The sequence below is a fragment of the Chroicocephalus ridibundus genome, chromosome 25 (genome assembly GCF_963924245.1).
Source record: "Chroicocephalus ridibundus chromosome 25, bChrRid1.1, whole genome shotgun sequence".
Lineage (NCBI taxonomy): Eukaryota > Metazoa > Chordata > Aves > Charadriiformes > Laridae > Chroicocephalus > Chroicocephalus ridibundus.
The window spans coordinates 442,877-453,325 of record NC_086308.1 but is presented as its reverse complement, the minus strand read 5'-3'; the positions used below and the strand labels follow the sequence as shown (position 1 = coordinate 453,325).

The following is a 10,449-nucleotide window of genomic DNA, read 5'->3' as shown; positions in this document are numbered from 1 at the left end:
CAAGTGGTGATTTAGGCGGTAAAGAGAATGGAAACAAAGCCTCTGGCTTGGTTACTATCAACTTAATTGCTAAAAGAGAGTGAGATGGAGGGATCTCAGAGCTTCCAGATTTCTGTGGAAGGTTGAAGGCCTCCAAGAAAGGAGCTGAAAATAAGAGTGTTGAACTAGCCTAGCCTTTACATCACTTCACATGGGATGCTTCTGCTTCCCACTTTCAGTCATTGGCACCCAGAAACCTCACATGCTTTTCTTCCTCTCCTCCCCAAACCTGACCAAGTGACATGAAGAAAGAAAGCAGAAAGGCCCTAGGCCCCTGTGAATCAGCTGGGGTCTGGCACTTGGAGGGCCGCTCAGTGAATGGCAGTTCTTTCGTGGTCCACCCGATAAAGAATCAAGCTGGGAAGTCAGCCTGCAAGAGCAAACCAACAAGGTCCATGGACAGGCAAGGCTGTGTCTGGAGAACCTTTACACCTACAGCGTAGATCAAGCTGGGGCTGAACCTCAGGCCTGGGCTTAAAGGGGATCCTGAGCTGATGGACAGAGGGGTGGGAGGAGGGCCCAGGTGAAGCTGCTCAGGGCCATGAAGGCCTGTGGATGTTTTCAGGGCCCTGACATGGTTTCCATGGGAGCCCACCTGCCAGTGCCCTCAGTAGGCCTCCTTCCCTACTGTCCAGGGTCTGTGCTCTGCTCCTCTCCTTCCCTGTTCCCATGGAGATCTGGGAGACCACCATTTGATGGTCACTACAGCCAAGGCTGAGACTGGTCTTCGCATCTCTGACCAGCTCTGCCTCTTGGCAGTACCAGCTCCACTTGTGCATCAGTGTGGCCCATTTGGCAGCTGTGCTAAGAACCATCAGCATGGACTTACCATGGGTAAATCAAAGAAAAAGGAAGCCTACAGAAGGTGGAAGCAAGGACAGGTAGCCTGGGAGGAATACAGAGAAATTGTCCAAGCAGCCATGGATCATGTCAGGAGAGCTAAAGCCCAGAGAGAGTCAAATCTGGCCAGAGGCATCAAGGGCAACAAGAAAGCTGAATAAAGAACACGGACTTCACAGTATCCAAGTGCTGTTGTGTAGAGTTCTTTGCTTCAACACCAAGCTGTGTGAAGCAGTTGACAAGCTGGAGGGATGGGATGCGATCCAGAAGGACCTGGACAGGCTTGAGAGATGGGCCTGTGTGGACCTCATGAAGTTCAACCAGGGCAGGTGCAAGGTCCTGCACGTGGGTCGGGGCAATCCCAGGCACAAATACAGGCTGGGTGGAGAATGGCTTGAGAGCAGCCCTGAGGAGAGGGACTTGGGTGTGCTGGTGGATGAGAAGCTCAACATGAGCCAGCAATGTGCACTCGCAGCCTGCTCCGGTGTGGGTCCCCCACAGGCCACACTTCCTGCCAGAAACCCTGCAGAGGCATGCTGGAGTGGATGGCAGGTGGACACAAAACGATGGATGAGATTCCCACAACGAGAGTAAAAGCTGCAGTCCCCAGGGCCAGAGAGAAACAGGCCTTGGCTGCGCAGCCCTGGCAGGAGAGGGGTTTGCTGTCCCAGGTTACTCTGAAGCACTGTGGGACCTATGGCAGAGGTGGAGCTGATCTGCAAGAAGGACAAGCTGCTGCTGAGAAGGTCCCTGGGGGAGGAGAGCTTGTGATCTAGCCACGCTGTGGGCATCATGCTGGGGGCTGACTGGCTAGATAGTGGCTCTGCAGAGAAGGACCTTGGGGTCCTGGAGGACAAACAGCTGAGCATGAGCCAGCAATGCACCACCATGACAAAGGCCAACAGCCTCCTGGGCTGCAGCAGGAAAAGCATTGCTGGCAGATGGAGGGAGGTGACCTTCCCCTCTCCTTGGCACTGGTGAGGCCACACCTGGAGTGCCCACACCCTGCACACTCACACAACTTAGCTCTACACTGACATTTTCCTCTCCCAGGCTTTTACCAGCCCATCCCAGCTGTTCCTCATCTCTCTCCAGAGCCCTTGCCCTCTCCTCTGCCCAGCCAAGCACAGCTGCCCAGTCTGGGCTGGTCCCACAGCAGTGCCCACCACAGTCGCTGCAGAGCTCTCGGCACTCACTCCACAGCCCCAGCTCCTCTGAAGGGCACACAGCCCCTGGGGGGCAGACAAGGAGCTCAGCCTCCCCATCAGCCCCAGGCTAGTGCTGGCCTCAAGGCAATGAGGAAAACAGGCTAGTCACTCTCTGCCTCTCCTGATAGCCTTTTGAGGTGACCCCCAACCCTGACTGAATTTGCCCCCTCCTCTGCTCACATCAGCCCCGCTCCCCAGGACAGCACGACATTCCTTGGCCCTGAGGTTCCTCCGGCAGCTCCCACACCTCTCCAGCCTCCCTCTCCCACGCCTACCGGATCCACACTGACTTTCTGGGCATTGCAGAGTCCTTGTTTGTGCATACCTCAGTTTAGTGTTTTGCTTGTGGGGGACTTCACCTCTGTGGATGTTTCATCTCCTGTGTCTTCATTCACTCCCAGCTCAGGGCACGTGGTGAGTCCCCATCCTCTCCTCACACGTCCAAATTCATTTCCATAGAGTCTGCTGTGTGCCATAAGTCCTGACACATGTGAAGCAGCCTGAGGAGGTAATCGGGAGCTCATGCACCATCTCCACTACCACTGGAGACAAGAAGAGAGCCTTTCAAACCAGAACATTTGGTCCACGGAACCCAATAGTACAGTGAGCTTAACCCCAAACACAGGGAGAACACAGGGAGAAGAGACTCTTTGAAAGACCAGTTCGTCGGACATTTTATTGGCAGCACCTTTGGAGGAAGCACCTAGCATCCAGGCACTGCACCTGGGAGATGCCTTTTTCTTGAAGAGCTGCTATTAGACAGGTCACCTTTGACACAGTGTTGTGCAAGGGTCAGACACAACTGGAACAAACCTCAAGACAAGTGGTACAAACCCAGACAATTACACAGAAGCAGGATGACTGCAAGAGAAAAAAGCAGGCTTATTGCCTAAGAGAAAGTCTAGAAAACATGCGGAGAAGGGGAGACAATTTATTAATGGTGAAACAACGTCCATTAAGCCAGTTTCCATAGGGCATCCTTGAGCTCCTGGTTCCTCATGCTGTAGATGAGGGGGTTCAGTACTGGAGGCACCACTGAGTACAGGACTGCCACCACCAGGTCTAGAGCTGGGGAGGAGATGGAGGGGGGCTTCAGGTAGGCAAACACGGCAGTGCTGACAAACAGGGAGACCACGGCCAGGTGAGGGAGGCACGTGGAAAAGGCTTTGTGCCGTCCCTGCTCAGAGGGGATCCTCAGCACGGCCCTGAAGATCTGCACATAGGACAGCACGATGAACACAAAACAACCAAATGCAAAAGAGACACTAACCACAAGAAGCCCAGCTTCCCTGAAGTAGTAGTCTGAGCAGGAGAGCTTGAGGATCTGGGGGATTTCACAGAAGAACTGGTCCAGGGCATTGCCCTGGCAGAGGGGCAGGGAAAATGTATTGGCCGTGTGCAGGAGAGCATAGAGAAACCCACTGCCCCAGGCAGCTGCTGCCATGTGGACACAAGCTCTGCTGCCCAGGAGGGTCCCGTAGTGCAGGGGTTTGCAGATGGCAACGTAGCGGTCATAGGCCATGACAGTGAGAAGAAAATACTCAGCTGACATGAAAAAGAAAAAGAATAAGAGCTGGGCCACACATCCTGCATAGGAGATGTCCCTGGTGTCCCAGAGGGAATTGGCCATAGATTTGGGGAGAGTGGTGGAGATGGAGCCCAGGTCGAGGAGGGAGAGGTTGAGGAGGAAGAAGTACATGGGGGTGTGGAGGCGGTGGTCACAGGCGATGGCGGTGATGATGAGGCCGTTGGCCAGGAGGGCAGCCAGGTAGATGCCCAGGAAGAGCCCGAATTGCAAGAGCTGCAGGTCCCGTGTGTCTGCGAATGCCAGGAGGAGGAACTGGGTGATGGAGCTGTTGTTGGACATTTTTGTCCTCTGGACATGGGGACCTGTTCAAGGAGGAGACCAAAGTCTATTCAGTTTCTCAGAAAAACTTCTGAAAGTTCCTCTCCCCTTTCAAGCAGACCTTTGGCAGGTCCCTTTCATGAGCTGTGGTTGGTGCTGGCTGAGGGTGCCGCTGGGAGCAGGGGGCTCTGCAGGATTCAGTCCTGCCTACAGCAATTGGTCGATAGGAAGACGGGGTGATCTTAGCCTACATCCACTTTTGATATCGAAGAGCTTTCCAGCATTGTCACTCCTAATTCACCCGACGGCAGAGCAAAGTTGAGGGGAATTTGCTTTGTGGACTTTGTTCCAGTTGTCACACAAGAGCTGAGGAGTTTTGGAGCATTCCTGCTGCACTCCAAGTGAAATCCTGTGGGTGCTGGCAGGCAAAGGGACTGTCCCTCAGTGAAGAGTGTGGAGAGCTGACCTGTCCCTCAGCCCTGCTCCCAGCTGCCCTGGGCAGGCACCTTTTTGAGCTGGAGGACAGTAACACCCAGGTGTTCCCCCCAAAAGACCAGGACACTGCTGAGAGCAGAGGAATCTCATCTCTCCCCTCCCAGCCAGGGACACAGAGGCCTCATTGCAGCTGCCGACCTACAGCCGTCCCGTGGCATCTCCTTGGCCTTAGCGCTGTGGTGTCTTCTCTGTCGGGTACTTAGAAAACACAGAGATGCCATGGCAGAGTTGTGACCTTCTGGAGGGCAGCCTGCAGCTCAGCAGGGCCCCCTCAGGGAAAGAGCCCAATGTCTTTAAGATGGGGTGTCCTAAAAGGTCTTTTCCAGTCAGGCACACTCTGGTGCCTGGCTCCAAAGTCCGCGAGGGCATTTGGCTGCTTTTCCTCCATGGAAACATCTGCATGGCAGGACCCAAGTGCTTGTGTCTCAGCTGAAGCTGAATCCCCATCTCCCTCTGTGTTGGTTGAGCTGTTGGGAAGGAAAGTGATGGCCGAGTGTTTGTGACGCTGAGAGTGGGGGGCTGCACTGTGTGGGAGAGGAGACCTGGGAGCTGCTGCAGGAAAGGTGCTTGCACTGCAGCGGATGGCAGGGGGGTGCCCGAATCCCCCCTCCCCTCACGTTTCTGGGATCTCCTCCCTCTCCCTCTCTGACAAGGTTTCTGCTGCCTGGAGCTGTCTCTGCTGGGAACCACTTCTCTGTGCCCAGGTCTCCTCCTTTGCAGTGCTCCCAGAAAGAGAACTCCATCCCACCTGCGATGTGCTCAGCTCTGCCCTGCAAACACCTCCTGGCAGCAGGGAACTGCTCCAGGGCATCTCTGCCTGCACAGGGGCAAAGGGGCGGCTCAGAGAACTCAAAGGGAGTGGGCGACCCCGTGCCTTCGCAAGAGTGGGAAAATGAAGTCCCATCTCCCACTGTCCACCCAGCCAAACAAGGTGACTCGTCTCAAAGCACAGACTCCTTCCCTTTCAGGTAATCCCCACTTTGACCAGCCTCTTGAAAAGTTTCCTTGGAAATGCCCTGGCAGTGATCCCCCGGGGTGCAGGGACCGTCTGCGGAAGGACAGCCCTGGGCTCCTCTGGCTGCACACCCAGGTTGGTACCCCTGCAGTCATCCCAAAGACAAGGAAACCACCGTGCCCCGACCTACTGAAGTGCAGCAGGGAAGCCCTGCTCCAGAGCACGTCCTCCTCCTCTGCTTGGGAATCTCTGAGAATCCTCCTGCCAGGTCCTGCAGGCTGCGGGATGAACCAGGTCTAGGATGTCCTCCAAAGAACACCAAACTCAGTGCCCTGCAGCCAGAGACTTACCATATAGAGGGCTGTGAAGATTCCTCCCGCAGTGAGAGCTCAGCTATCCCCCCGCTCCTAGAGTGCCTTTAACATCTCTGCCTTGCTCCTCTCCCCTTGGCACCTGCAGGCAGTGCCCTCAGCCCTGCTGCGCTTTGGGCAGAGCTGTCTCCCTGCAGTGCTGTGGAAGGAGTGCTGCCCGCTTGCCATGAGCTCCCTCTGTCCCAGGAGCCCAGCCCAGCTCAGCAGCAGAGGAGCAGCCCAAGGCAGCCCTTGCTCTGCCCACTTTGGCCTCCCTTCAGGTGTCCCTGGGGCTTCGGGAGAACCTGCTGGGAAACAGGCTGAAGTCAGCACTGAGGTTCCCTTCCTCAGCTGGGCAGAGACACTTCTTTCCAGCTGTGTCGTTTCTATTACCAGAGACAGAGTTAGGCATGAGAATAGCCTTTCCTTGTCTCACCATTAGACAGGACACCCAGACAGCTCTTTACCCCTGGTGAGTGCAGTGATGCAGCTGAATCATTTGAGGCATCTCATCCTGGGTTTGAAGTCCTGGGCTAGAGGAGGACTCCCTCTTGTTCCTTCCACAAACCCACAGGAGGTGGGATTCTTCTTGCCTCAGTTCAGGTGTGCACAAATACAGGCAGCTGTATGGGAGCTCCTTGTCTCAGCTCTCAGGCTACTTCATGGAGATTGAGGGTGTTGTTCAGGTGGAAACACCTGGTGACATTGGAGGTGACACCAGAGCTTGTCCAAGACATTTGCAGGTGACTGCAAGCTCTAATGCAGCAATGCTGAGAGACAAGGCAGCATCAGGGGGCGCCATCCTGGAGCCTTGTGAGGAATTCCTTTGGCAGATGGAAATGACAGCAGGTGTTTACATTTAAGACAACTAAAACCTTTCCTTTTCCTTATATCTACAGCAGCCTACAGAGGTCATCAGCTGAGCAAATGGACCTAAGTCCCTCTCTTTCTCTTCTCCATCAGCTGTAGTTCCTAGCTCTCCACTGACTGTAATGGCAGCTGTTTCAGGGACATCCCTACATGGCTTAACCCAATTCAGGAAGCTTCTCAATGGCCAAACACAGGCCTGTGGTGCTAAGTGAGATGCCAGCGCTCTCCAGCACAGGCTGGCAGGGACCACACAGGACCTATGGGAAAGCCATTGGTGTTCAGAGCAGATGCCTGAGGGACACCTCAGAGGGCACTGCAGGCCGATTTGGTTCCTTTGTGCAAGCCTATGTGGCATCTCAGGCACGTTCAGTTTCCGTTGATCAGCGACTGAAACCCACCACTGCAGTGAGGCACGGTCTCACCCATCTCCATTCAGCTGATGCAGAGCAGGTCATGAACAGGAAGCCTATCACACTGGGGTCTCAAATGATTTGGCTGCTCCCAAACTCTCCCAGTTCTTCTTTCAACAATCCTTTCCTGAGGCCCTTGATGAGGGACATTTTGAGCAGCACCTTGTCATCCTGGAGATCAGCTTCACCTCCAGCACAGGTCATCAGCAACACTACAGACAACAAAGCCTGCTTCTTCCAGGGCTACAGAGCCCAGCCTGGCTTTTCTGGTGTAGTAGGGAGCAGCGTTTCCTCGTTTAGTGCCTTCACATTGCCGCCTGCCGTCGCATCCAGTATGTCTCTGGTCTCGAGCACAGCATTAGCAGGTGTGGGGTCTTGGGCACTTGGTACTGGGTTTGCCTGGGACAAGTCCAAGCTTGGCCCCAGTGCTCCAGCTCAGGTGCTGCAGACCAAATGTGCACCAGTGCCCTCAGCCTGGGGCACAGACCGGAGGAGCTGGAGTCCCATGTGCCATCCTAGAGTTTGTACGTTGGTGGAATAAGTGGCAAGGGGTGGTGGGACAGCTCACAGTGGTGCTGCCATGGTGCATAGGGGCTTTTCAGGAGAGACGGGCCAGGAAGATGAGGAGGGAGATGCCCTCCATGTGCAGGAGCTTGTTGCATGTATGGAGCTCCTCTATGGGATGCGCAGCAGGTTGCGTGAGCCCTTGTGAGTGAGGGTGAGAGGAGAGGCCTGTTAGTGTGACACCCTCGTGGGAGACAAAGCACCTGCAATCAGGGTAAGGAAGTGGAGAAAGGTTTGCTTAAGCGAGCCATGGAAGTCCTCAGATCCATGACCCCAAGTGCTATTGGAGACTTTAATGACGCTCACTGGCAGGTGAGCATGGCAGGATGCATACTGTCCAGCTGGTGTTGGGGTCTCTTTGGACAACTTCTTTGCACAGGCGCAGACCAACAAAGGTGATGCTCACTCCAATCCAGTCCTTGCAAAAGAGGAAGTGCTGATCAGGGATGCGAAAACCAGTATCAGCTTTGGCTGTAGGGACCATGAAATACTGGGAGAAGATTTTAGCCTCTTCAGGGGACTTTCAGTGGTAGGCCCATGGGCAGCAGTATTCAAAGGCAGCAGAGCTCAGTACAGTTGGTCTTTCAGAGAAGCATCTTCCAAGCATAAGAACTGTCGACATCCATAAGCCGGAAAACAACCAGACATTTCAGGAGAGCAGCTTGGCTAAGGAAGGAACGTGGATGCAAGGACTGAAGCAGGAATTTAGACATAGGGATGGCTTTAGAGGAGCTAAAGCTTCCCTAGTGTTGACCCTTGCAAGAGCTTCAAGGACATCAAGAGGATCTCTTAGTACTTCCAGAAGAATTCAAGAAAAAACCCAAAGATTATGTGTGACCACTGCAGAATTTAGTAAGAACAGGTGTAGAGAAATATGAGATACTGTATCCCCCTTGCCTTAGTCTTCCCCAGCAAGGTCTCTCAGCCCTTTGCCCCTCAAGGCAGGAGTCTGGAAGAAAATAACCAGCAGTGAGTGTGGATCAATTCAGGTGTCACTTGAGCAAACATAGTCCTTACCAGCCTATGGGGCTGGAGGGGCAGGCTCCCAAGGACCTGAGCGAGCAGGACGGTGTCACCGTGAGACCGTTCTCCATCATCTTTGAAAGGTCACGGAGTCTGAGGGAACTCCCTGATTACTGTAAGAACCCAAACATTGCATGCACCTTGCAAAAAGGCCCAAAGGATGAGCAGGGTAACAGAAGGCTGTGCCCCACAGGGACACCCCTTTCTGGGTGTCTGAAAGAGAAGGTGATTTACCCTGGATTTACCCAAGGTAGCTTCTTCCTGGCCATCCTTTTTACGTTTTCTGAAGAAAGGAGAGGATTTCTAGGCAAGGAAGAGCAATGATTGTCTTCTACCTGGAAGTCAGCAAGGCTTTCAGCATCATCCCCCACAACATTCAATGTCAGCACACTATGGTCTGCATGGATGGATAAATAGATGGGTAAAAACCAGCTGGGCAGGAGGGCTGTCGTGGTTTGGGGCAGATTGGCCAATGGTGAGATGACAGATGCTCTCCCCCACCTCTCACTCCAAGGAGACACAGAAAAGAGATAAAAAGATTTATGAGTTTAGAAAAAAATGGTTACTGTAATAAAAAAGTAATAGTTCATTAAAGTAGTTACATTAATGAAATATTAATAATAAAATATAAAGGAAATAATGAAATAGATACAATGTATACCAAACCGTTTCAGGCTCCCAGGGAGATGTCAATGGCAGGCACTGGGGAAGTCAAGGACTGGACTCAGCACCAGATAGGAACTGGATATCGGATATAGATTCAGGAACGCACAGGTCAGGATCAGAGGCAGACAAACAGGGTCCTCCTCAGGCATCAGTCACTGAACAAAGAGAGCCACTAAAGAAAAGAGCCGACCTTTTGATCCCTCAGCTTTTACACTGAGCATGGGAGATGGGATGGAACACTCAGGAGATGGGATGGAACCATGGTAATGCTGGCCTCCTTTGTGGTATCTCTGCAATAAAAGGGAGTTTCCTGACTGCCATGGGTGAAAATAGGCCTTTTCTTCCCAAACTGGAGTGCAGAACACACTCAGGGAACTGAAGGCTGAAAGGCCTTGATGATGTGCTTGGGTGCCGAATGGACTTGGGGGATGGATGGGGGCACGCCTCATGTCTCATCATGATGAGAAGTCATGACATGAGATGTCAAAACTGGCTCATAAGTCATGACTGACTCACCCCAGAATTCCCTCTCGATTGCCGGTACATCAACATTCAGGGACGGAGCACCAGCCACGTCCCTTGCCTTTGGGGATTCACAAAGTCCAAGCCTGATGGTGAAGTCGTCACTCACAGGAGCGATGGGTGGCCCCATTGAGGCCATCGCTGCCATTCAGGAACAGCAGGGGAAGCTCTGGATGACGAAGGATGCCAGGACATGCTCCAGAAAGAGAAGATCAGTGCTAATCCTGACACCTGAGTGCAAAGAAATAGTTGCACCTCAACAAAGTAAATTAAAAAAAATCCCAAACTAAACCCAGAGAACAGCATCCGCCACCAGCACCGTTTCAGTGGTAGTTCCAGCCGCTGCAGAGCTGCAGCTGATGGCCCTGCTGTCCCTGTCGCAGGAATCCAACTGACAGCAGTTACCAAGGCCCTTTGGGAAGACTGCGCTGGGTGTCACCTTCTCTGAAGAGGACCTGCTGCTTCCCTCTGGCTGCCATTAGCAGCAGAGCCCTCTGGTTCTCCACCCCACACTTTGCCCCCTTGGACACAGGAGGGACTGGCTTTCAGCTGCTGCCTTAACAGCTGCCTTTGCTGTGCTCCTTTTCTGTCTCCCTTCCTACCGCATCCGTCAGGATGGGCTTCTTCTCATTCCAGACGGAGCCCAAAGCCTCAGAGTACA

At 53.5% G+C, this 10,449-nt stretch overlaps 1 protein-coding gene across 1 annotated transcript; it reads right to left on the bottom strand.

Annotated features, from left to right (window-relative positions):
* Positions 1–3,042: 3,042 nt before the first annotated feature.
* On the bottom strand, positions 3,043–9,927 carry LOC134527007 (olfactory receptor 14C36-like). Its single transcript, XM_063359353.1, has 2 exons — positions 9,783–9,927; positions 3,043–3,977 (listed from the first exon to the last, which is right to left on the bottom strand). The coding sequence occupies exons 1-2, from the start codon at positions 9,925–9,927 to the stop codon at positions 3,043–3,045; spliced, it is 1,080 nt and encodes a 359-aa protein (XP_063215423.1).
* Between the last annotated feature and the right edge of the window lie 522 nt (positions 9,928–10,449).

Excerpts from the sequence above, each read along its gene's own strand:
- LOC134527007 (XM_063359353.1), bottom strand. The coding sequence starts at position 9,927 with ATGGCCTCAATGGGGCCACCCATCGCTCCTGTGAGTGACGACTTCACC. Across the intron at positions 3,978-9,782 it reads AATCGAGAGGGAATTCTGGG|GTCCCCATGTCCAGAGGACA; the intron begins GTGAGTCAGTCA and ends CTCCTTGAACAG.